Here is a 25700-nt window from a genome sequence, read left to right as displayed (position 1 = left end):
CCAGAGAGAGAGAGAGAGAGAGAATCACATTTAAATGAAGACAGGCACTTTATACACACCACACTTGTCTCCTTCTAGCAAAATACTTTCATCACCTCAACTGATTTCTTCATAGTATTCAATTCGTCACAAGAATGTTCTTTTGTGTGAAGAGCCACATTGAGAAATACAAAAGATAAATATCAGATGTTTGGAACACAGTCAATTAATGTTTACAGCTGATTACTTTGCTTGTTGGTTTTTCTTATTTGGTTGAAAGAAGGTCTTACTACAAAGCCCAAATGGATGATTGTTCCTTTTAATAAAAATGTAAATACTGTCACTTTTAATTTTTAAAAAGTTAAAAAACTTTTTTAAAAACTTGCAATGTTTATTTTTAAATCAGCACTAAAATACAAGCATCAAACGTTCACCAAGCCCATTAATTTACTCGTATAATGAAGGTTTTGAAATTTTTATGAATACTTGAGGTATTTAAAAGCATGTTTTTCAGCATCACATGTGCTATTTAGGTGATTTCATTTAATAGGTGATTTAGTAAAATAATTTTTAACTCTTTGGTATTGGAGCAAACCACATTAGTGACATTCCTCACCATTTTATAATTTTTGAAATCATTATCAAGAAATGAAAAACTTACAAGCCAACTATCCTGTCATATGGTATAACTAATTTCACAAATAGTCCTATGATATTAAAAGGCCTTCAAATCACTACAAGATTATCAATACAGCTGGTGGATTTATTTTAAAGTGTTCTTCCTTCTTCCAATAACAAATTTTCACAGATGGAAGCATCTTTCCAAGATAAACTCCAATCTGTTGCATTTTAAAATTACTTGGACTAAACTTCAATAAGTTTTCATGTGTGAGAAGGGTGAATTAGAACTCGTATTTCTGGCTTAAGTGCAAATTTAGTGATGTACATTAATTGAAAAAGAAAATACCTTTTATTAATCAAGTCGTTGCTCCCCCCACTTACAAATCCTTGATAGGATGAAATAGGTTCTATTCATTTTTAGTAAGAAAATATCCTGCCTTGTGATGCTTGTACATGTGAAATTCTACTATGTTTTACGTATTTTTTAATTCTTAGGAATTTAGTTTAGCTGGTCTGAGTTAAGCCTGACTGTGTAAATGAATTCATGTATTGCTTTTGTACAGGACAGGCTTTGGAATTGGTCCCTGGATTCCAGGTAACAACTGGGTTTAAGTGCTGTTTCGGGCATACAAGAGACAGAATACTGAGCAGGATTATAATACCTATATGCTCCAGTTTTGCCACTTGAGAAATATAGATCAAAATTCCTATTTTGTTAGTCACAGTTACACTATGTATTTTTTTTTTTTTGTAAAACTTGACAAAGTGTCCATGTGAAGGCCTTGGTATAGTACCAAATAAATGTGAGGGGCTTAAGTCATCACTCAATCCTAATGAGAGCCTTTTCTCCTTAAAATGCCTTTTTGTAAAGTGCTAATTCTGCCTAAGATTTTAATGTTTGCAGAAAAATAAAAACCTCACATTAGGAAGTAGAATGTGGAAGACAGTGAGATAAAAAAAGCTATAAAGTATAGAAGGAAAAAATAATCACCAATTTATTAAACAATAAAATAGAAATGGTATAGAGATATGCAGGTTGCAAAATGGAGTGTAATATATTATTATATGCAACACAAAGACGAAAACATCTGTCATTTCTCTCTTTTTGAGTATTTAACCACCTATTCTTGATTTGATGGGCATGAATACTTACAGTCACCCTCATGAACTAGTCAGACACCTTGCTGTACATGTGAACCTGCATCAATTCATTATCAAATATGTGAATACTTTCCATAAGTGCTAAGCATGCATGAATAATTACCATGGTTATTACTTGATGGCTTTAGCAAAATAGAACACAATGTTCATCTGTACACAAATCTGTTCTTTTCACATTTTGCTATCATTGTTCAAAAACATTTCTTTTAAAACTTCATCGGTATTTCAGCCATTTTCTAATTAGAAACATAATGCCAAGACATTATTTATTTTTTTTTTTTATTTTTTATTTTTTTTTTTTTATTTTTTTATTGTAAAGCTACTATACAGAGGGTTACAGTTACATGAGTGAGGTTATGAGTACACTTCCTCTTGAACATTGTTACCCCCTCCATTGTTTTCCCCCTACCATCCCCTCCCTCCCTCCCTTCCCCGAGGTTCTTTTTTTTTTTTTTTTTTTTGATTGTGATTAAATGATTACATAATTTCAAAGTCACAAGTTCATTCTAACTTCCCTGGAGCAAATTGTCTACCACAGTCTGTAATATATAACAGTGTTCACATGTTATATACCATATTTGTGATCAGCAGCATGAGGATATTTAGTAGTGGTTCAACCAGATGAGCGGGAGTTCTTTGTTTCTTAAGTCCTGTTAGTTTTGTCGTATCACTAACCTTTTGGATTTAGCATCCACTTATGAGGGAGACCATGTACCGTTTGTCTCTTCGTTCTTGGCTTACCTCGCTCAACATGATTCCTTCTAGCTCCATCCATTTCCCTGCAAATGCCATTATTTTGTCATTTCTAATGGCTGCATAATATTCCATTGTGTATAGATACCACAATTTTTGGATCCATTCATCTGTGGTGGGGCACCTAGGTTGTTTCCATATCCTAGCTATTGCGAACAGTGCTGCAATAAACATGGAGGTGCACGTGTCCTTGTATATTGGTTCCTGTTGTTCAGGGTAGATGCCTAGAAGTGGTATGACTGGGTCGTAAGGGAGGTCAATCTTTAGCTTTCTAAGGACCCTCCAGACTGCTTTCCAAAGTGGTTGTATAAGTGTACATTCCCACCAGCAGTGTAATAGGGTTCCTCTTTCTCCACATCCCCTCCAGCATTTGTCGTTGGCTGATTTGTGGATGTGGGACATTCTGACTGGGGTAAGGTGGTATCTCAGGGTTGTCTTTATTTGCATTTCCTTCACCACCAGGGATGATGAACATTTCCTCATGTGTTTCTTTGCCATTTTTATTTCTTCATTTGAGAAGTCCCTCTTTAGTTCCCTTGCCCATTTAGTAATTGGTTTGTTAGGTTTGGGAGGGATTAGTTTCTTGAGTTCCCTGTATATACAGGATGTTAACCCCTTGTCTGATATATTGCTGGTAAATACTTTTTCCCAATTAGTTGGTTGTCTTTCTAGCTTAGTTGCGATAGATTTAGCTGTGCAGAAGCTTTTTATTTTAAGGTAGTCCCATTTGTCGAGTCTCTCTCCAACTTGTTGTGACCCTGGGACTCTGTTCAGGAAGTTCCTTCCTGTGCCTATTAGTTCAAGTGTCTCTCCTACTCTGTCCTGCAGTAGTTTCAGAGATTCAGGTTTAATGTTAAGGTCTTTAATCCATTTTGAGTTGATGTTGGTGCATGGTGATAGGCTGGGGTCCACTTTTAGTTTTCTGCATGTGGCTGCCCAGTTTTCCCAGCACCAGCGGTTGAAGAGGCTGTGTTTCTTCCATTGTATGTCTTTGGCTCCTTTGTCGAATATCAGCTGGCTGTAGGCCTGTGGATTTATATCTGGATCTTCTATTCTGTTCCATTGGTCTTCGGGTCTGTTTTTGTGCCAGTACCATGCTGTCTTTGTGATTATAGCTCTGTAGTAGAGTTTGAAGTTCGGCATGGATAGCCCTCCCATATTGTCTTTATCCCCTAGAATTGTTTTGGCTATTCTAGGTCTTTTGTTGTTCCATATAAATTTTTGGACTGTTTTCTGTATTTCAGTGATGTACGTCATTGGGATTTTAATAGGAATTGCATTGAATTTGTATATTAGTTTTGGAAGTATCACCATCTTTACTATATTAAGTCGGCCTATCCAGGAGCATGGGAGGTCTTTCCATTTCCTAGTGTCTTCTGCAATTTCTTTCTTTAACTTTTTATAGTTCTCATTAAATAGTTCTTTTACATCTTTGGTTAGGTTAATTCCTAAATATTTTATTTTTTGGGAGGTTATTGTGAATGGGGTTGCTCCCTTTATTTCCCTCTCTTCCTGTGCGTTATCAGTGTATAGGAAGGCAACTGATTTTTGTGGGTTTATTTTGTATCCTGCTATTTTGCCGAAGTGACTTATGATTTCTAAAAGTTTGGGGATGGAGTTTTTGGGATCGTGGAGGTATAGTATCATGTCGTCTGCAAAAAGGGATAGTTTAACTTCTTCTTTCCCTATGCGGATCCCTTTAATGCCTTTTTCTTGCCTTATTGCCCTGGCTAAGGGTTCTAGGACTATGTTGAAGAGGAGTGGAGACAGTGGACATCCTTGCCTTGTTCCTGTTTTTAGGAGGATTGGTTGTAGCTTTTCCCCATTAAGTATAATATTGGCTATTGGTCTGTCATAAATGGCTTTTATTGTTTTTAGAAATGTTCCTTCTATTCCTATTTTCTCCAGAGCTTTTAGCATGAATGAATGTTGAATTTTATCAAAGGCCTTTTCTGCATCTGTGGCGATAATCATGTGATTCTTGACCTTGGCTCTGTTGATATGCTGGATTACATTTATTGACTTACGTATGTTAAACCATCCCTGTGTCTCTGGGATGAAGCCTACCTGATCATAGTGTATTATTTTTTTTATGTGTTTCTGGATTCTGTTAGCTAGAATCTTGTTAAGGATCTTTGCATCTGTGTTCATCAAGGAGATTGGCCTGTAATTCTCCTTTTTGGTTGGGTCTTTGCCTGGTTTGGGGATGAGTGTGATATTGGCTTCGTAGAATGAGTTTGGGATAGCTCCCTCCTTCTCTGTTTCTCTGAAGAGCTTGAGGAGTATGGGTATTAGTTCTTCTTTAAAGGTCTTATAGAATTCTGCTGTGAATCCATCTGGTCCTGGGCTTTTTTTTGTTGGAAGACTTTTGATAGCTTCCTGTATCTCATTATAGGATATTGGCTTATTTAATTGGTTAACTTCTTCTTTGCTCAGTTTGGGTAACTTGTATTTCTCTAAAAATGCATCCATTTCCGCCAGATTTTCTTCCTTTAGAGAGTATAGCTTTTGAAAGTAGTCTGTTAGAATTGTTTGGATATCTTGGGTACGTGTTGTGATGTTTCCCGTGGCATCCCTAATCCTATTAATATGGGTTTCCTCTCTTCTTTTTTTAATTAATCTTGCCAACGGGCCATCAATTTTGTTTATTTTTTCAAAGAACCAGCTTTTTGTTTGGTTTATTTTGGTTATGGTTTTCTGATTTTCTAATTGGTTAATCTCTGCTCTCAATTTGGTTATCTGGCTTCGTCTAGTAGCTTTAGGTCCCATTTTTTCTTGTTTTTCTAGCTGTTTTAGTTGCAACATGAGATTATTTACTTGGTCTGTCTCCATTCTCTTGATGTGGGCACTGAGGGCAATAAATTTGCCCCTCAGGACTGCTTTTGCTGTGTCCCACAAGTTTCTTTGTGAGGTGTTTTCATTTTCATTGAGTTCTAGGAAATGCTTTATTTCTTCTCTGATCTCTTCTGTTACCCAGGCCTTGTTAAGGAGTGTGCTGTTCAATTTCCATGTATTAGAGAAATTTCTGCGGTATGCTTTGTTATTGAGAGCTAGCTTGATTCCACTGTGGTCAGATAGGATACAGGGGATTATGTCGATCCCTTTGTATTTGCTTAAGTTCCTTGAATGAACTATGATATGGTCTATTTTGGAGAAAGTTCCATGAGCTGCTGAGAAGAATGTGTACTGTGTTGTTTTAGGGTGAAATACTCGGTAGATGTCAGTTAATTCCGCTTGAAGTATGGCCTCACTTAATTCGGTAGCTTCTTTGCCAATCCTCTGGTTGGTAGACCTGTCCTTTGGTGAGAGTGGCGTGTTAAAGTCTCCTAGTATTATCGTATTGGGATCTATTTTATTCTGTAAGTTTGAGAGCATTTGTTTAACATATCTGGGTGCACCGATATTTGGGGCATATAAGTTGATGATGGTTATATCCTCCTCTTGGATTGTTCCCTTTATTAATATGTAGTGTCCGTCCTTGTCTTTCTGTACTGATTTTAATGAAAAGTTTATTTTGTCAGATATCAGGATAGCTACACCTGCTTTCTTATTGGGGGAATTTGATTGGTAGATCCTTTTCCACCCCTTCACTCTGAGTTTGTTTGTATGTTTGGCTGAGAGGTGGGTCTCCTGAAGGCAACAGATGGATGGGTCTTGTTTTCTGATCCAGTCCTCAGTTCGTTTTCTTTTAATTGGCGAATTCAGCCCATTTATATTAAGAGAAAGTATAGAGAGATGCATTGTTGTCCCTGCCATTCCGTTTTCCTAAGTTTTTCTTCTTTCCTTTCCTCCTGTGCTTGCTCAGTTAGACTTTGAGTAATGCCTGTTTGGGGCAGGTCCCAGTTCCTGGTTGCTTTCTTCAGGTTGTGTCCCCCCTCTTAGAATTCTTTGTAATGCTGGCTTAATGTTTATGTATTCATTTAGTTTTTCTTTGCTATTAAAAGTTTTCAGTTCTCCATCGAATGTGAATGCTAGCTTTGCCGGGTATATCAGTCTGGGTTGGCAGTTATTGGCTCTCAGGGCTCGTATGGTGCTTTCCCAGGCTTTTCTTGCATTCATTGTTTGTGTGGAGAGATCTGCAGTGATTCTAATTTTTTTCCCGTTGTAGTATAGCTCCTTCTTCATTTTTGCTGCATGCAGGATTGTTTCCTTATTATTCAGATCCATCATTGTTACTATTATGTGCCTAGAAGTGTTTCTCCTGGGATCTTGCTTGTTGGGTGTTCGATAAGCTTTTGTGATGTAGTTAAGATGGTCGTTTTTGAGGTGGGGAAAATTTTCATTGACTATCTTGTTAAATAGGTGTTGCATTCCCTTGCTCTGGAATTCCTCACCTTCGTCCACTCCGATTATGCGAAGGTTAAATTTTTTAGCATTATCTGCTTGCTCTTGAATTTCCCTTTGGTTTAATTTGAGTGATTTTTCCATATCTGTCACTTTTTGGTCCAGTTGGTGTATTCTGTCTTCTGTATCTGACACTCTACCTTCCATTTCATTCACTCTGTTGACCGTGGCTTCTATTGTGGTTTGCATGGTGGAAATGGATCCCTTTATGGATTCAATGTTGGTTCTCAGAGTACTGATCTCACCTCTCAATGAGGTGATATCAGTATGCATTACCTCTAATTTGGCGTTTATCTCACTTCTTACTGAGGTTTGTGCAGCTTCTATTTTTGCATCCAATTTTTGTTTGATATCCTGTATATCTTTTGATAGTTCATCCTTGTGCTCTTTCAATTTCTGATCCATTTCTCGCTTTATTTCTTGAGTCATTGCCTCCAGCAACCCTTGGATGTAGTTTTTGTCTTCCATTCCTGCTTTGCTCCCACTGGGGCTCTCCCCTGCGTGGCTGCTGGCTTTTGAGGTGAGCTTGCTGTCCTGGGTAGTGGTAAACCTTGTGATTTTTCTCTGTGATTTTCGCATGGGGGTTCAGGAGACTGCTCTTCAATCTTGTTTTGGTGTGTCTGTCTTTGCTTGGTTGCTGATTCTCTATTGGTAGAGAGAGTCTGTGCCTGATCTGGATTCTGTTGGGAGCCTATTTCCAGCTGCTATTCACTTAGGATTCTCAGCTCTCTGCTGTAGCAATTCCCGCCTTTGGAAGGGTTGAGCAGCCTGGACTGCTTGTGTTTGCTCCTGCGGGTGCTCTTGGGAAGATCAGATGCTCTGGATGCACTCTCCCAAATACTGGAGTCTGCTATGGGCTCCTGATGTGTTTTTGTTTGTTTGTTTTGGGCTGGTTGTGGGCTTGAACTCTAGGTTTGGGTGCTGTCCCTCAGCTCTTCAGCTCAGGGCTGGCACCCTACCATTTGAGCCACAGCCCCACTTCTGACCCTTTTTGCTTTGTTCAGGCGCCGGTCCCCTGGCCTGGTTCCGGCCCCAGCCTGGAGCGCGCTCGTTAGGCCTGTGCTAATGTGTATACCACCTTGGTTATGCAGCCTGGAGGACACAGTTCAAATTTCTTCTACTGTTGGTAGTCTTGACCCAGGGGCACTGTTCCTGGCTTGAGCATTTAAGCTCCCTTCCCGGGGCGCTCTTGCTCTGGCCTGGCCAGCAGAGTGTGCTCCACCGGCTGGTGGGGCTCTCGAACAGTTCCCAGTTTTAGTGGGTCCTGTGGTCCGGGTGTTGGGGTAGGGAGTCTAGGTCAGAGTCTGGGGATTCCCTCCAGCTCTGGTCTCCCTTGATGGATTCCCTGTCCCCTGATGGGTACTCACCCGGTAGGTCGTCAGTTGTTGTTGCAGTCCGTCAGTTGTTGTTGCAGTCCGAGTTCAGTTGGGGTGGTTGCGGGCTGGGTTGGGCGGCCCCCCGCCGGGTCGTTGTGATCGCGATTGGGCGGGTGGTCTGCGGACAGGTCCCTTTGTGGCGCTGCTGGTGCCGGGCGGCTTTGGCGGGATGGAGCCTCTCCGCTCCGGTGGAGAGTGATGGGTGGGGTGGGATCCTCCTGGAGACTCCCGGCTGGTAGGTTTCTCTGTTCCTGGCGATCCGCTGTTCTGCAATCCGGTACCTGGTGATCTGCAAGCAGCCCCCTGTGTCTCTGTGGCTCCGGCAGCCCCCGCCGGGCCGGCTGGCCGGCGGCTTGGCGCACTGCCGCGCGGCCAGTAAAGGTTGGGGGAGGGGTCTTCGCTCTTCTCTGTTCTGAAATTCTTCTTTTCCTCTCTTTCTTTTTTTGTTATTTTCCACCTCTGGTTTTTCTCTGAGTGTTCGTCTTTTTGTTGTTGTCGGTCTCTTGGGGAGATTAAAGGTTGGAACTCGAACTCTCTTTTTGGTTGGAGAGAGCTGTGGCGTTTCCCTACTGCCCCGTCGCCATCTTGAGAACTCCCCCTCCCAAGACATTATTTATTTGAGTATATGTGCTTAGATAATTGAGCTTATAAATCAATGCTTATGACAGTTACATAGTATTCTAGCATGTATCTTTTATTTTTCCAAGGTCAAAGATTATGTCTAATCTATATTCTCTGTTGTACTGGAGGTCAGACAATAATACTAAACACAATTATTCACTACCATTTACCTTCTTACGTTTTTCTCTATTTTTTATTCTTAATATACTTGTACAAAGAAGTTGCAGTTCAACATGCCAATGTGTGAGTACAATGCATCTGGATCAATGTTACTCCTTTCATTGGTGTTCCACCATCTTTCCAAGCCTCATCCATTCCTTCAACTTTTCTACTTCAATTTTCACATATTTACACCGACTGTTCTCATTGCATTTGCTCACCTTTCCTCTTTTGACAGGCAATAAACCCATCTGTATAAAATGCAGTAAGAATCAAGTCCTTTGTAATTTCTGTAATGAAAAATGTCTTCTTAAATAAAGTGCAATAGGGGCTGGGAAGGTGGCTCTGTGGTAGAGCACTTGCCTTGCATGCCTGAGGCCCTGGGTTCGATTCCTCAGCACCCCATAAAGCAAAAAGAAAAAAAGCCAGAAGTGACGCTGTGGCTCAAGTGGTAGAGTGCTAGCCTTGAGCTGAAGAGCTGAGGGACAGCGCCCAGGCCCAGAGTTCAGCCCCCAAGACCGGACCCAAAATAAATAAATAAATAAATAAATAAAGTGCAATAGATTTTATGAGAAATTTACATAGTTTTTTTCATTCATAATAGGTTATTCAAAAATACAGATAGGAAAACAAAAAATTCAAGATTAACTAATTTGTTGTATGCTAGAGTTTATTAAATTTACTGTAATTAATTCATAATTGAATGTACTTCACAAAAAGATAAGGTGGATTTCTATGTATGAACATCTATACCAATATAGTAACAAAGATATAAGCACTAGGGATCAGTGGAGTAAAGGAAACATGGAAGAATCCTATAACTATCACTGGAGAATATTTTATTACTTAAAAGCACATGATAATGTTTGAACTTGAGAAACTGATAGATGAAGTACTATGACTACAAACAATATCATAGGCTACATAAAAATTGTTGAAAACTTGATCTGTAATCCCTACAGTATATGTTTAATTGTACACAAAGATGATCATTTCAACATCTTCATAAAAATAACCAGAATGAAGCCTTCAGTGGCTTCTACCTTCTGAGGAATAGCATATAGAAGTAAAAGACTGCTTCCTATGTGCTATTGACAACCCAAATAGCCAGCAATGACTCTCTCTCCCAACTGGTGCCTAATGTTTAGTGGCCAAAAAGAAAAACAAATTGTGTCATCATTATTTTCTTTGTTCAAGAATTATCTATTATAAAAATAAAGGTCCAATCAGATTGCTACATCTTCAATAACAAACTCATGTATTGGCAAAAACAATATTCAGAAAGGTACAGATTGCTCAAATGATCCCACCTCAAACAACCATAAAACAAACTCAGGGACTGTCATGGAACATCATAGGCACACACATACAACCATGCATGCCCCTCTTACTATTCCATGGGAGCAAATAGAATTCTTGAAAGCCTCTATCACAAGTATGTAAATTCAAACTCTTTAGTCTGCTCAAAAATATCATTACTATTGGTCATTGTAATTGCAATTATTCAATTGATTGAAGTGGTTTCCAAAAAACTAAACCCAAATTTACTTAATATGAAGTCTAAGGTATGATTCATTTACTAACATTCCAGATGTAAAAAATACTCATAAAGTTCTGCAATAACTGCAGCTATGCAATGTACTCAGTCCTCTATGCTTTAATTTTGATTCACTGCAGTGAGTACTATCTCCAAGAACTGTTGGAAACTTGGTGACATTGTCCAGCAGGTGTGTAAGCTGGAACAAGTCTCTTTGCTTTGCTGGATTTCAACATTCTTTCTATACCATGAGATGATTAGCTTGGTTAGAATTACTTTTGGTCTAATTTCTGCCACATTCTGCTTATTAATATAGGGGAAGACATCCAAAATAGTATCCTGTGCATTTCTTTACACAGGTATTTCTTTGTCTTGATATAAATGAAGAGAGAAGTTTTGATTTCCAATTTAATTTATATATGTACATAGACATGGCATCATTAGTGTGAAAAAATAATTTGTAATTTAAAAACCATTTAAAGTGGTATAATGTTAAAAATCTGTCAGTGTACATATGCAACCACAAACAATATGCTGGTTAACATACAAGTGCCTTACAATACACAAGGAAAACTCCTTTCTCATGTATACTGAATTACTTTCAGAATTCCTATTGCTTACACCTTGAAATCTACAATTAACAAATGTTGATTTCCAGTTGCAGAACACTTTCCAGCTTTAGACATTTACCTATGGAAGAAAATATAAAGAAAAGCAGTGGCCATGTTATTAACTGTGATGAGAATAAAATGTGACCTTTAAAAATCTCAAAGACATGTATTAAGAAACAAAACAATGTGGGTTTTTACCGAAGGATGAATTATTTGATAGGCACTGTTCATATCTCTCTTTTCCAATGCAAAATGATTTTTAAGATGTGACATTTTGAAACAATATCCCAGCCCTTTGCCTTAAACATTAGTAAATTTAGTTCCTAAGATCAGCCAGATTCAATACAAAATAACTAGTTGTGTTCTGAAACATTCAGTTAATGGTTGCAGCAACTGATAAAGAAATGAGGCAAGCTATGCATTGGTGTACATTAATAATTTGAAAGTATTTGTTACAGTCTGAGCATGATCTCAGTAACTGCTTTGCTAGGTCTCTTTCAGTTTACAAAGGTATTTTTCTATGCAGAGAAAGCCTAGAATATTCTGAAAATATGTGAAATGACAGAGGGATAGTTGTTCCAGATGCATTTACTCCTGTATCAACATTGGCAAAGTTTCCAGTAGAGTAGCTTTGAAGGCAGCGTCAGCATCTGTTATGAAAAATATTTTTGTCTTTTTTTCCATATATCCTTCCAGTTACTACCTCAAAACTTGCCTACAAACACCCGGCCTCCAAAAAATTAGTATATACAAATTACTGATTTGCAAACATTTTGTGCACTCTTCCGTGTAAATTGAGAACTCGGTATCAGCTACAACTTTTCTAATCAAATAGTTAAAATTATGGGTAAAAAAATTTCATAAAAAGTCACCTTCAATTTGTCCCAGACTAAGTCCAAGGACCAAAGATCACTGGAATCATTTCAAAGTTGGTGAACATAGGTGTCCATTTTCAAAACCAAGACCAGGAGTATTTTTTGGCTTAAGATTAACCCAAGGTTTGAATCTAAAACTGTTCCACCATGAAGTTAGAACTAAATTAGCCCATATTACCAATAAAAAGGGGTCGGGGAATTTAGCACCATTTTCTTCTTGCCTAAAAACGCAAAGAAATCTTCCTGTTAAACAAGACCTGAGTAAAAGAGGTATGTGGGGTGAAGTGAATAATATCCTTCACAAACTTATAATAATCTAATCCTCCTGCATACTTTTCTGACTTAATTCCCAGAATCTGGCTAAGTTGAAAGAACAGCAAAAGAAGAAATTATTTTAAGCTAGGTCCAAAAATTTGATGGTACAGCTACTGCCTCGGAAGCAAGTGTAAATCCTTTCTAAAGGAAAATGCATTCTGGAACTAGAGACTTGGCACTTAGTAGAGCATCAGCCAGGCGTGAAGAAAAATGCCTTTGCCACAGTCCTCCCAGTATTTTCATCAACAAAGCTTCCAAGACGTAAAAGGAATCTCAACCCGTGCGTGGAGTTGGTCTATGCTACATGTGGTATAATCAGACCCACCCCTGGATCATAAAATCCCAGAGCTTGCAAGTAAATACTTTCACATGATTTGAGAAGCGATATCATAAAAGTAATGCATGTAAACTGTCACATTAGCAGTACTAAAATAAGCTCCAAAATGAAAATGTCCATTCTCATAGACTTTTTTTTGTAATATTGTGAGTTTGTAAAAAGTTCACTAATATACTTCTAATCTGAAATAAAGGAAATAATCTAGCATGTAAGTCCCCTAAATCAAAGACATGAAGGTTTGAAAGATAACTTGAACATTGTAAAGAATGAAATAACAGGATATAAAATATATAATGAGTTCCATTTTAAAAAAGGAAGAAACAATGATAAATTCCCCCAAATGATGAAAGACATTAACCCTCATATTAATCTTAGCTGCTCTGGAGGCTGAAATCTGCGAATCATGGTTTGAAGCCTGCCCAGACAAACCTGAGAAACTCATCCCCAATTAACCACTTAAAAAAAAAAAAGCTAGAAGTGGAGGTATGGCTCAAATGGTAAAGAAAAACAAAACAAAAACAAAAAACAAACAAAAAAAACCTTAGTTCAAGGGCCAGTAAACCCGAAGCAAACAAAGTATAATGATAAAAGACACTTCAATGGAAACTAAAAAGGATATGTAAAAAGAATTACAGATTTAGATAAATGCTGAAGAACTGTTACACCAAAGATTAAAAAGCTCTTTGGAACAGTTCTCTCCATTAACCTCAGATAACACATACTGTCTCCATCCACCTTCCAAGAACAAAGGGTAACAGAAAACACAGAATGGTGCCATTCCTGTGATTTAACAATGATAATAGCCATGAACCTGATCATTTCACCAGGTGTTGAAATTAATTTCTACCAGGCATTATCCTTTGAAATGGGAAAAGGGAAAGCAGAATTATAAGTTCCTCCTCCTTGCCAAAGATTTCCTCAGATTAAGACCCCCAAACCACACAGACCCATAACATATCAGAAATTGCCCAAATAGCATGTAAGTATAGAGTTACAGGTATAAGCCACAAGGCATATTCCATTCTGCAAAAGAACAGCTTTGTACCATGTAGAGTTCACAGATAGTACTAAGGCTTTGTTCTCTTCAAGTAACCTCTCCTAGTACATAGGTAAGGTTGTGTCAGTAATCTCAAGATGTAGAGAAGTACTCATAATTGTTTAGCTCCTAACCATACAGGCATATATACCAAAGGAAAATGGAAACCTCTTCCCTACTTTTTGCAGGTGATAAATGATGGAATTTGAAGCATACTTTTCTGCTTTGATTGTCCAATGTCATAATGGGAAAAAGACAACTTACCTAATAAATTATGGATTTAGATATTAATTCTAGGCACTCAGGGACAATTAATTTTCTTCTGGCCAATACAATTACAACTATACTTTTTAAAGAAAATTATTCTGAAAATGATGAACACTTTATAAGAGTATGAACCACTTTGTCATTGAAATGGAAATGCAAATCCAAAAGGTAATATACAAAATCTATTGATGCGCTTTTGCTTTTCTGCCTTGTGACACTTACAATGTAAATACACAAATATACCATATTAGTTCTCACGCATGTTAAGGTCACTTTTTTAAAAAATGCAAATATCACTACCAATAGTCTTTGTCAATCAAGTTGACTGGTTAGATTTACTTTTCCTCTGACTCCTTCAATAAGGATCTATTAGAAAGAAAAGCTTTCTATTTTATATTTGAGTCACTTTGTTAGGTTTTTACCTAATGCGTATTTTCAAATTTTTCTAAGGATAAAAGCCAAACCAATCTCAGGATATAGTTTTTTGATAAACATGCAAATTGATAGAAAAATAGAATAGAAAAATACATTAACTGATAGAGAAATATACTAACTGATAAACAAATATCAATGTTTTAATTTAATTAATAGTTTTTAAGCAAGCCCATATCAATGCTGTTTAACAGAAAGGAAAAGGAAATTGAAGAACAGTTTTTCAAAAAGCAGACTTTTTTGTTCCATACAGAGTAGTTTTTTTAAAAGAAAGCTATGAAGAAATGTAACCTGGTATTCACAGTTTGATGAATCAGAAACCCTTCGCTTCCAATTGAGAGATACAATTGCCAACAACAGCCCGCACAAAGGAAACAGAGAAAAACTGACTGAGGAGGTACAATAGCATTGAGTGTAGCTTTGGAAACTAGAACTGTAATCCAGTTTGTAAGAAAATAAAGAATGGAAGTATTGGCCTAAAACTCCACTGACTCGCAGAAGGTTCACACAATACAACACAACTGACACCCTTTTCTCAAAGAGGCAGCAGGCTCATTGAGTCAGGTGATTCAATTACCCTTTCAACCTAGAAAGAAACTCCTCCTGATCTGAGGCCCACTAGCAGAACAAGGTTGGATGGCCTCCAATGGACCCAGTCAGCACACGTCTAAAACAGGACAGACTTTGAAGGACAAGAACCATTGACCTTTTATGATTGCTACAGTGACCCTGGAACAAAACATTACTTAAAATGGATCCTTAAATGCTGGGCAAAAAATTACACTTTCATTTCACTATACATAGAGAAATCTGTTTAAATAAAGTCCGAAGCACAGTTCTCCATAAGGTAGTTGAAATATGAACAATTCAATCGGAAGAGGTTTTCCTAAAAGAGAGGTGATTCTGGTGTTGTTTAGATGTTTGACATACTTTGCCAGGAATATCATTATTGAGATTTTTGTCACTTCTTCCTATAAATTTGTGTAGATCTTGAATAAACAGAATGTCCACCAATGAGAGTAAAAAGTTAACTATTGAACATTAGGATATCTAGAAAATTTTGGTGAGCATGAGCTCCTAGGGTGGCCCACTCTTGTTTGCTCGTAAAACCAATAATAGTGAACAGTTGCGATAACATGAAGTTGCTGAACAAATTGCTTTCTTATTCATCTTCCAAGCTATAGAAATTCAATTCAATTCATCTGCTTTTAAGTTATAATACACACACAAAGCAGTGGTGATTTCCTGCATTCTATAGGATGAAGTCTCAACTGTGAAACATGTAACGTAAATATCTTCACAAACTGATACCAATCGAATCATTGTGTCTCTTTCCTACCACTCTTTAATTTTAGTCAGGCTAGTGTACGCTAGAATTTTTTATTATATTTGTCCAAACAAATCATATATTTGCTCACATATACATTCCTGCTCTTTCAAATGATGTATAATTCCCTGTGTTACATGAGTAGTGACACCAATCACATTGAATCCTAAGATAGCTTTGGAAACAAATCTCTTTTTACTATTGCCTATGACCTTCTTGAAGATGCTGTGTGGGGCAAATAGTAGGCAAATAACAAACAGTATCAACAATAAATAATAATAATCACTTCTATAGCATTTACAATATTAAGTAAACAGGAAAACTAATCATTCCATGTTTAGAATACATTTGTTCAGTATTTTCTACATTAATCATTCTCTTAGGCAGGGGTTACTCTCTTTACAGAACAGAACTGTGTAAGACAGATGCTACATCTTCATAAGTGAAAAAAAAAAGTAAACAATTTCCCATAGGTTTATAAAAAGTAGTATGTCTAAAACTTTGACTCAGGCTTTAACTCTTATTAAATTTTACCATTCAGAATAATATCATGCCTCTAAATCTAACCAGTAACTGAAACTTTTCAACAACCTAAAGCCACATAAATTTCCCTATATTTTTCCTCCTAAAATATTTGTTGCAAGAAATTGGTATATTAAGAAATCGTCTGAAAAAGTACTTGCCTGTGGAAGGGTTTCACACATTTTAGGACATGAATTTCTAAGACTTATGAGACAGAATTCTCCATAACCTATGGGAAATACTGTTTATTAAAGAAGACACTTGTCCAAAAGTTCCCAATGTTCTTTTCGCAAAGAAAATAAGTGCTATTAATTACTGTCAATTATTCAATCAACCAACCATTCTCTTAATGAATAAAAATTGGACTAAACCTTCCAGCCATTCAAAAAAAATTAAGATAAAAATTCTGTTTATCCTATTGCAAAGCCTGTTCTCTATCTTTTTAAGCTGTAACTTTATCAGCTTAAATTTTCTTCAAATCTTAAGCAAATTAACTGAATTTCAGTAAAAAGTAAACCATTATCTCCTTCATGTACCAGCGTGCCAAATTTAAAACCAGTATTTTGAAACCAATATTTGAAAGTTGAAATATGTTTTGATGATCAGTGACAATACCTATGTATGGCAAGCTTAAGCTGGGATGAATCTAGACAATGAATGGCTGATATAAAAAAGAAATAACTCTGATATAAACTATTTTAAAGACATTAAAGCTAATAAATATGCATTTTCACAATAACCATTCACAAGTTGGAAGTGCTTAATTTACAAAATGTGGCCCATTTTCAAATGCTTATAAAGGTTACCATTTTTAATGTTTTAAACAAATTTATGAAGAAAAGCTGTGTGTGTGTTTTAAGCAAAAATAATTTTAATTAGAGATCAAGGCCAATGCTGTCATTCACTCTTATTTGCAGAAATAAATTTAAATTTACCTTATTTGCAATACTTGTGATGAATGATTTCACATCTAGATTAGTGGGACAGCTCTTCTGACAAGGGGCATCTACACATTTCAGGCACCTAGGAAAGAACATTGCTGGGTTAAGCTGACTAGAAAATAACTCATGCATTCACCTCTATTTTTTTAAATCCATGCCCTTCAGAACTGAAGACCAATAAGCTTAAGTAAAACTATTGCCTTTTTAGATACAAATATTTAAATAATAAATACAAAGTCTCTATTTTGTTTTTTGCCCACAAAAACACAGTATTACAAATTGCTCATTTTTCTCAGAGTTCCTTCTAGATTTAAAAGAAAAAAAATAAACATTCTCCAGCCATATCATTTAGGTGATTTCTTACTAGAGCAATCTGATTTCTGTCTCTTGCTCCATAGACAATGCTTATAGAATGATGTATTTTATAATCAGACTTCCCTGTCTTGGGAACCACAGTTATCCTACAAATGCCAAGGTAAAAAAAAAAAAAAAAAAAAAGTCTTATTTTGCCACTTACTGTACTTTATTCCTCTTTTCTTCCCTTCCTCCTTCCTTCCCTCCTCACATTTTTCTGATGTATTTCACACCATCGTATATTAGCAAAGCTATTTGTTTCTATCCTACTGAACTCATAATATAGCTTCCATTCAGGAGCAAAGCACCGTACTTCCCCAGTTACATTGCTTTCAGCTGAAGAGCAAGGGCTCTAGTAAGGTCATAACCCTTTCTAGTGGCAGGTCATGTCAATGAGGGGGTCGGAGACCCAGAGTCACAGCCCCAGTGAAAGACTTTTTCTGCAGACATTTTCTAAAATGTATGCAATAACTGCCCAGCCCCTGCCTTCATTCATCATCTGTTGTTAACTCACTTAAAAGTCTCTGCTTTCCAATCTCATCTCAGATCCTTCCAATGGAACTGAGCAGATATGCTTAAGTTTTCACCTAAGAACCAGAAAAAGCTTGAGAAATGTCAGATTCCCACTGAGGAGACCCTGAGGAGTCTCAGCATTTATTTTGGTGGGGGGGGAGCTGTGAATATGCAACTGGGAAAAATAAAATAAGGCCTTTGAAGAGTTTGTGTTCTACTTGGGTAGAACCATATTGTGAGAATCACAGGCTACAATTACTCCGCGGAGACAACTGTCATTATATCCTTCAGGACACCCTCTACTGGTTCATTAGGCATGTATGGTCATTCATTTACTCGTGGATTCAATATTTAGAGATCTATTCTGCAAGAGTTCTCAGGGTGCCTGCCAAGTCTTCAGGTGTTAGGAGCTTGGCGCTTGGGTGATAGACTTGACTGAGGAGGGTTCTCGTGGAGATAATGAGGTCACTGAGGCTCTGGTCTCAGAAGGAGTTGGACTCTTGTAAACTCAGGGCTGGACTCTTGTAAGTTCTTAAAAAGAACTGGTTTGAAAAAGTAAGCCTGGCTCTTTCCCGGCTTCCTCTCTAGCTTTCTCTCCTTCTCCCATTCTCTCCATTTGTGATATCAGTACCAGAGACCTGTGCAGGTACCCCACTATTGGGACTTTCAATGATCTAAAACTGTGAGATAATTAACTTCAATTGTTTTTCATATTATTCTGATTGGCTAGACTAACAGAAAACAAGATACATCCTGCTATGTTGGCAGACTGAGGGATATGAGAATATGAAAATGATGGACACCATCTCTGTTTCTGCTTTCATGGGTCTTGAAGATTGGAAGAAGAAAAAGGCATACAAATGGAACTGTAGTGTTTGATATTCTTGATTAGTGAAATGCCAGGGGAGTACAGGGGAGGAAGTAAAAGCAGGTTAAAAGAAATAGTACTTAAATGGAAGCTTGTAGGATGACTGGATATTACAGAAGCAAAGGTAACTGGGTTTGGGAATGTAGCTACAGTACAGGAAAGGTCTCAAGAATAGAAACAGCAAGCTGGGCACTGGTGGTGGCTCATGCCTGTAATCCTAGCTACTTGAGTAGTTGAGAACGGGAGATTTGTAGTTTGCAGCCAACCCAGGCTGGATAAAATAGGGTGGTCCTGTTATCCTAAGCTATGTGGCATACTGAGACTGGGTAACCAGAGTTCAAGGAAAGCCTGGGCAGAAAAGCCCACGAGATTCCATCTCTACCAACCAAAGCTGGATGAAGTAGTATGCAACTGGACATTACAGGAAACCTGTATACATGGATCACACATCAGCCATGTGCCGGACTTTGGAAGAAAGGCACTGGCCTAAAAATAACCATACAAAAAATGGGGCTGGAGAGGTGGCTCGTTATAGAGCACAGGCCCAGGAAGCAGGAGGTACTGAGTTCAAACCCCAGGGTCACAAAGATAACAACAGAAATAGCAGAACTTGGGGCTGGGAAGGTGGCTCAGTGGTAGAGCACTTGCCTTGCATGCTCAAGGCCCTGGGTTTGATTCCTCAGCACCACATAAGCAAAAAGAAAAAAGCCGGAAGTGGTGCTGTGGCTCAAGTTGTAGAGCACTAGCCTTGAGCTGAAGAGCTGAGGGACAGCACCCAGGCCCAGAGTTCAGGCCCCACAACCGACCAAAAAAAAAAAAAAAAAAAGAAAAGAAATAGCAGAACTTGTAAAGAAAGAAACATGTCATAGTAGTAGGTAAATCAATGAAATTTTAACTTATTAAGGTATGTGGAGAGTCACAGCATAAGAAATCATATGACTGTCATGTGTGTTTGCAGGCCAGAGTTCTCCAGGAGTATCACTGAGATTGAATTGGACATGACTCAGCAACAAAGGTCATTAGCATGCTTATTTTCTATTCACTTCCTTTCATAAAGATGTTGGCTCATTTCCTTCAAAAAAACAATAGCAGTCCCATTGTCATTTTTTTCTGGCCTCCTCTTCATTGTCTGAACCAATTCCTCAGAACCTAATTAATATCATGTTTTCAGATCTGATCTCTTTTCTCTGGTTTGTGCCCTTAACCTTCTCTTTAAATTAAATTTTACACAATGAGTACTGAAGGCTTTTCATAATCAATTGTCCACTCTGAAATGTAGTCATTAAACCTCTCCCCTATCATTTCTCTAAATGCCATTGTTAGAGTCACATCTATCATTTAATTGAATTCCTATCTACTCATACATATTTGTTTTTTGTCAAACACCATTACTGAGCTTTAAACTTTTTCCTAGAAAATAGGATCTGCAATGTACACTACAGAAAGAATCCAAAGCATTGCTTATTTGATTTTTGATGGAGAAATCAGGGAATACTTTATGTCATTGCCATATGGATTATTAGATACAATATTAACACTGGTTTAAGAAGAGTTCCTGTTACGTGTCATATGAAAATACAGTGAATCATATTGTGCTGTCTTAAATATTTTGTCATCTATTAAGTTATTTGAACAACTCAAAAGAAAGGCATATATATTGTATAGAGTATATATACATATGCACATATACACATAAATATATGTATTTATGCATATAGATATATATGCATATATATAAGCATACAGATATGCTTACTGTACACATGCAGATAAAGAGAGAGGTGTTGCATCATAAAGATTCTGATTACCATTAATGAAGTCACAAGTCTGCCTTTCTTTTTTTAACACCCACTTGAATAATAAGGCAATTAAATGAAAACTTACAATGTCAGCAGGTATGAATGCACAATATTAATATGCAGTGTATTTTCTCTGTTCTTCCAGAGAAAATCTGAAATTCAACATAAACAGATTCACTTAACAGCACAGACAATGTAAGGATTTCTAGTTGTGGTTATTAAGCCTCTTTACCAAATAATTCTCCTTTTATTATTGAGCTAGTTCACAAATAACAGCTGTTGGAAATGTCAGATGTTAATGAGGCAGGGCAATGCAAACCTGAATTGTAGCATTCTTTTTTTTTTTTCCTTTGGTGCCATGAATATGCCAGAATGGGCAGACTCTGATAATAATACCATCTTGCAATTCTCTAAGCACTCTGCAGACTAAAGTGCATCAGGCTGCCATTAATCCCACTTATCACTCTGACAGCTCAGTAATTACACTACTGCTATAGGCAGGTAGTCCTAATAAAATACCAACCACTGCACTGGAATGCATACTGGTGAGATGTTTTATTAAACTTGGGGGGGGGGGGGTTGATCATCAAGTGACATTATTGTTGACCTATTTTTCTATTTGACAATAAATTATCCTTTGACCACGCCATAATAGATATTACAGAGTGCATTTACTGTACCAAATCAGAAAGGTACAGCATTACAAGGATGTAGGCAAACGGTGCAAATAAAATAGCAAAAATGCATGTCAGAATGTTATTACCTAAATTGCTTTAAATGATTGATACTGTGAAAAATCACAGACACAGTACTTAGGGGAATATGTCAACAATTATTGTAAACCACAGATCTACATAAATTTTCCCTTAGATGTAACGCTTAAATTACACTTGTTTTTATCTTCCCTCATTTTGTTCCCTTTTACCTTTCAAAGTTGTCCTGTTACAAAGCAGTTTAGTTTCCCATACATCATAAGGAGCAAAAGTGGATTCCAATAAATAATTGTTTAGCATTTTTAATCCTCAGGTAATTACATTTACAGAAAGAGGAGTATATTATATTAGATTATTTTTAAAGCATTGGCAAACTCTTTTCATTTTAACATTCAAAAGAGAGCATCACAATAGAATTCATTAAAAACACATTGTTAATCTTTCATGATTCAACATCGACTATAAAGATGTGTGAGACCTTTAGCACTACTACTTAAGAACAAGAGGTAAAAGATATATTTACCCACAATCTTCCTCTAGGAAAAGTGGCACACGTCAAATGAGACTGGACAGCTTTACTTCTATTATAAACCCAGAAAGTGTGTTAAGTAATGAAATCGCCATTTTATTCCTCCTACATCTAAGAACAGATGCCTGCTTCTTCTATTGATAAGCAAACCCAGCAGCTGGAACTGTAATCTATGCTTGTTATTTTCTACTTCATGAGTTTAAATTACTTAATTCCTCATAACACACACACACACACACACACACACACACACACACACACACGTGTACTTAAAAATAAACTTTATATTTATTTTTCATTATCTTGGTTTTATTAGAATCCATATTTTTTCAACAGACTATAAATAACCTATATTGGCTGTTTCTATTTTAGAATTTGGTGAGTCCATTTTTACATTAAAAGTTAAAATAAGTTAGGCATTATTGGTTAACACTTGTGACCCTAGCTACTTAGGAGGCTGAGATCTGAGGATCCCTGCTCAAAGTGAGCCTGGGTAGGAAAGTCCATGAGACTCTAACCTCCAGATGACCATCAGAAATCTGGAAGTGGCATTCCAGCTCAAAGTGGTAGAGTGAAAAATGTAGGGACAATGCCCTGGCCCTGAGTTCAGGCGCCATGACCAATGAAAAAAAAAAGTTAAAATATTTATTTAATATTGGTATTGTCATTCTTCATTCTTCACATCTTTGATGCTGAGTAACATCATTCAGAAGCTCTAGCTACATGAGAAGATGCAGATGGCAAGGGACCGAGCTTCTCAACCATACATGCACCATCAGTGTAGGTGAACCTGGTCTAGTAACATCTCCCATTGAAGAACAACACTCCTGCTGAAAACTGGGAGGACTCAAGGAATAAAGGATGGATAGAGCATGTGAGTCTCTCTTTTCATGGCTTTTGTGTCATATACCCAGGCCAATGAAAGGATCTAAAAATGAAAAAAAAGGCTAATTTCAGATTCTGACCCAGTAAATAGGCAAAATTCACCCTCAGCTTCCAATAATTTTCTGGCTGTGTATAGCACTTTTCTTCTCTCCATATTCCATTAACAGCCACTCCTAGAACTTCTTGATGCTGCTTATCTCATTACACTACATGGTCCTACTGGCTTCAGAACATTTGGAACTGATTTTGAATATTCCTTTTTAAATTTATTATCATGTATTAATCATTTCTACCACACAGGTTATGAATACAAAGCATCTTGATCAATGCCATTCCTTCCATCATTCTCCCTTCACCTTTCCCCATCCATTCCCTAACTGCAAGCTAGGTAGCTAAACTTTGACTTAATGTACATTAAATATCATGACTATTTTTCACCCTTCCTCCCTCCATTCATGCTCCCCTCTTCTTGTCACCCCTTTCCTAGGCGCAAAAAACATAATTCAGCTTCCTGGTACTCATTTTGTTAAATGGTTTGATACTTACTCATAAACGTTATACCCCTAAACTTCTCCCCTAAATATATTATCCTTTAGTCAGCTTGTGTGTATATGCATACAACCCTGTGTATTCTTAATATGTGTGATGGGCCAATTTCTTCTTGTTATTGGACTTGAAGCTATGATAATACCATTAAAGTAACTGAACTTTAATTCTATAACCCATGTGCCTTTTAACCACACATATGAATTCAAAATTAATATTTATGTCTATATAATCATCAAACACGTTTTCTAAATAAAGCAATGTATCTATCAGAAATCTGCATTAGAGCCTTTGAAACAATTCAGGAGAGGAAAATTAGGAGGAGTTTACAATTCACACAGAACTGATGTGTAAAATCATTTGCTGGATGACAACGATTATGAGCCAGGAATAAAACATAGTTGAGAACCTTCCTGACAGCTTGCTCTCATCCTCCAGAGAATTCCTTGATATCTCAGATATCAATACATATTCTGAAATACAGAATAGGACATATCATCAATTCCGTATTCTTTTTTTTTGTCTTCCTGTCTAATAGATTTTGAGAACTAAAGTAGGAGTCCTGTTATTTCTTTTGCACACATGTGAGAAGTCAAGCTTCAGAAATCTGTTAGAAGCCACCCCACAGCAGCTGCTAAAAAGACTGTAACACATTAGCCTATTACACCCCCACATACACACTTAGCTGAGGACAGGTTAGAACTTTAAAAGTGGTATTTTACTGAGTCTGTCTCTTCCAGACACCAGTGCCTCCTTGTTACAGTAATCAGAGCACTGAGAAGAAAAAGCAAGTAAGGAACTCACACCTAGAGAAAGACCAGAGTAAGATCTCACCTGGAGTCCAATTTACTTTAAGGAGGAACAAAACTAAAGTGAAAGAGAGTCTTAACTGTCTGCTCAAGAAACTTCTCAAGTCAAGATGAAAGGGTCAAGGTTTTATGGGATTGCAGTACTGAAGACTTAGCTAACCTTAGCAGCTATCAAGGCTCTGGGAATCCCAGATGGGAAGTGGCTGAGCTGAGGCCTGAGTTCTCTACTGCAATCCATTGCCTATTCTGTGGTTTTACCTTCCTGTACTTCTTATTATGGTGTGAACAAGCTACTAATATTACTAATTGTAAAAACTTTTTGGTATAGCTGTTTGCATTAGAAAGATACTTTATGTGGGTCTTTTCATAAAATTTAGATAAGTTACAAAACTTCAGTAGTAAAGACATCACAAACTGCTGTATCCGGGTATCTTGCAAATAAAAATGCCTTCATAAGAGACTGAGTTTATATCACTTTCTAAAATATTTTTGTGCACACACACACTGCTCTGCTTTACAATGCAGAAAGAATAGAAATGTGAATGGTTTTAGGAAATTATTCTTTTTCTTTTTTAAATGGTGCAAAGGTTTCAATTCAGGGCCTTGTGCCAGCTAAATTCTACTGCTTGGGTCTTGCCCTAGTTATTTTTCAAATAGGTTTCATTTTTGTCCCCAGGGCCAGCGTTGGACCAGGATCTTCCTACCTGTGCTTGTCATATAAGCTGGAACCTACCATCTTCCTGATCTCTGCTTCTAATGTAGCTGGCATTACATACTGAGTCTCTGTATCCAGCCTAGGATGCTACACTTGACTTGGTAGTATTTTCTTTATCCTCTAAGAGACATGGAAAAAGATGACTGTAAATCTAGGGTGTATGATGGAGGAGGAGAAGCAAGGCACTGGGTCAGTATATATTAAAAACTTCAGGTAGATTCATTATGAAAAATGCCTTCCTATCATGGGCATAGGCACAAATAGAAATAATTATATAAGAAAATAAACCATTTTAAAAAGTAGGGCTAGGCCTAATTGCTCACACCTGAAATCCTAGCTACTCAGGAGGCTGAGAGCTGAGAATCACTACTCAAAGGTAGCCCAGGCAGAAAAGTCTCTGAGACTTTTATCTCCAATTAACTACCAAAAAGCCAGAAGTGGAGGTGCGGCTCAAGTGAGAGTGCTTGCCTTCAGCTTTGGGCTGAAGGCTAGCAGCCAGGCCCTGAGTTCAAGCCCCAGAGCCAGCATACATGCATGCATGCACACGTGTGTGCACGACACACACGCACACATACACACAAAACATATATATATATTTTTAAGTAAGGTCAGCACTTACTGCTTTTCAATCTATTGTGGCTTTAAGCATTTGAAACAAAATTACTATACAACAGAACAAGCTTTAAATAATTATATTATGGTTTAGGTACGAATTATCTTCCCCAAAGGCTCTTGTTGTTTTTTTAATTTTATTT

The 25700-nt window shown here is 37.3% G+C and overlaps 1 protein-coding gene across 1 annotated transcript in view; it reads right to left on the bottom strand.

Annotated features, from left to right (window-relative positions):
• Window positions 1–25700, bottom strand: part of Dpyd (dihydropyrimidine dehydrogenase) — a 715003-nt gene that overhangs the window by 524962 nt on the left and 164341 nt on the right. The window contains exon 4 of the mRNA XM_042677821.1: window positions 17209–17296. Within this exon, the coding sequence (XP_042533755.1) occupies window positions 17209–17296 (88 nt within the window). The remainder of the gene's footprint in view (window positions 1–17208; window positions 17297–25700) is intronic.

The sequence above is a fragment of the Dipodomys spectabilis genome, unplaced genomic scaffold, assembly GCF_019054845.1.
Source record: "Dipodomys spectabilis isolate Male_0828 unplaced genomic scaffold, ASM1905484v1 ptg000002l, whole genome shotgun sequence".
In the NCBI taxonomy this organism is placed as follows: Eukaryota; Metazoa; Chordata; class Mammalia; order Rodentia; family Heteromyidae; genus Dipodomys; species Dipodomys spectabilis.
The sequence above is the reverse complement of the archived record's forward strand: the minus strand, read 5'-3'. Positions and strand labels throughout refer to the sequence as shown.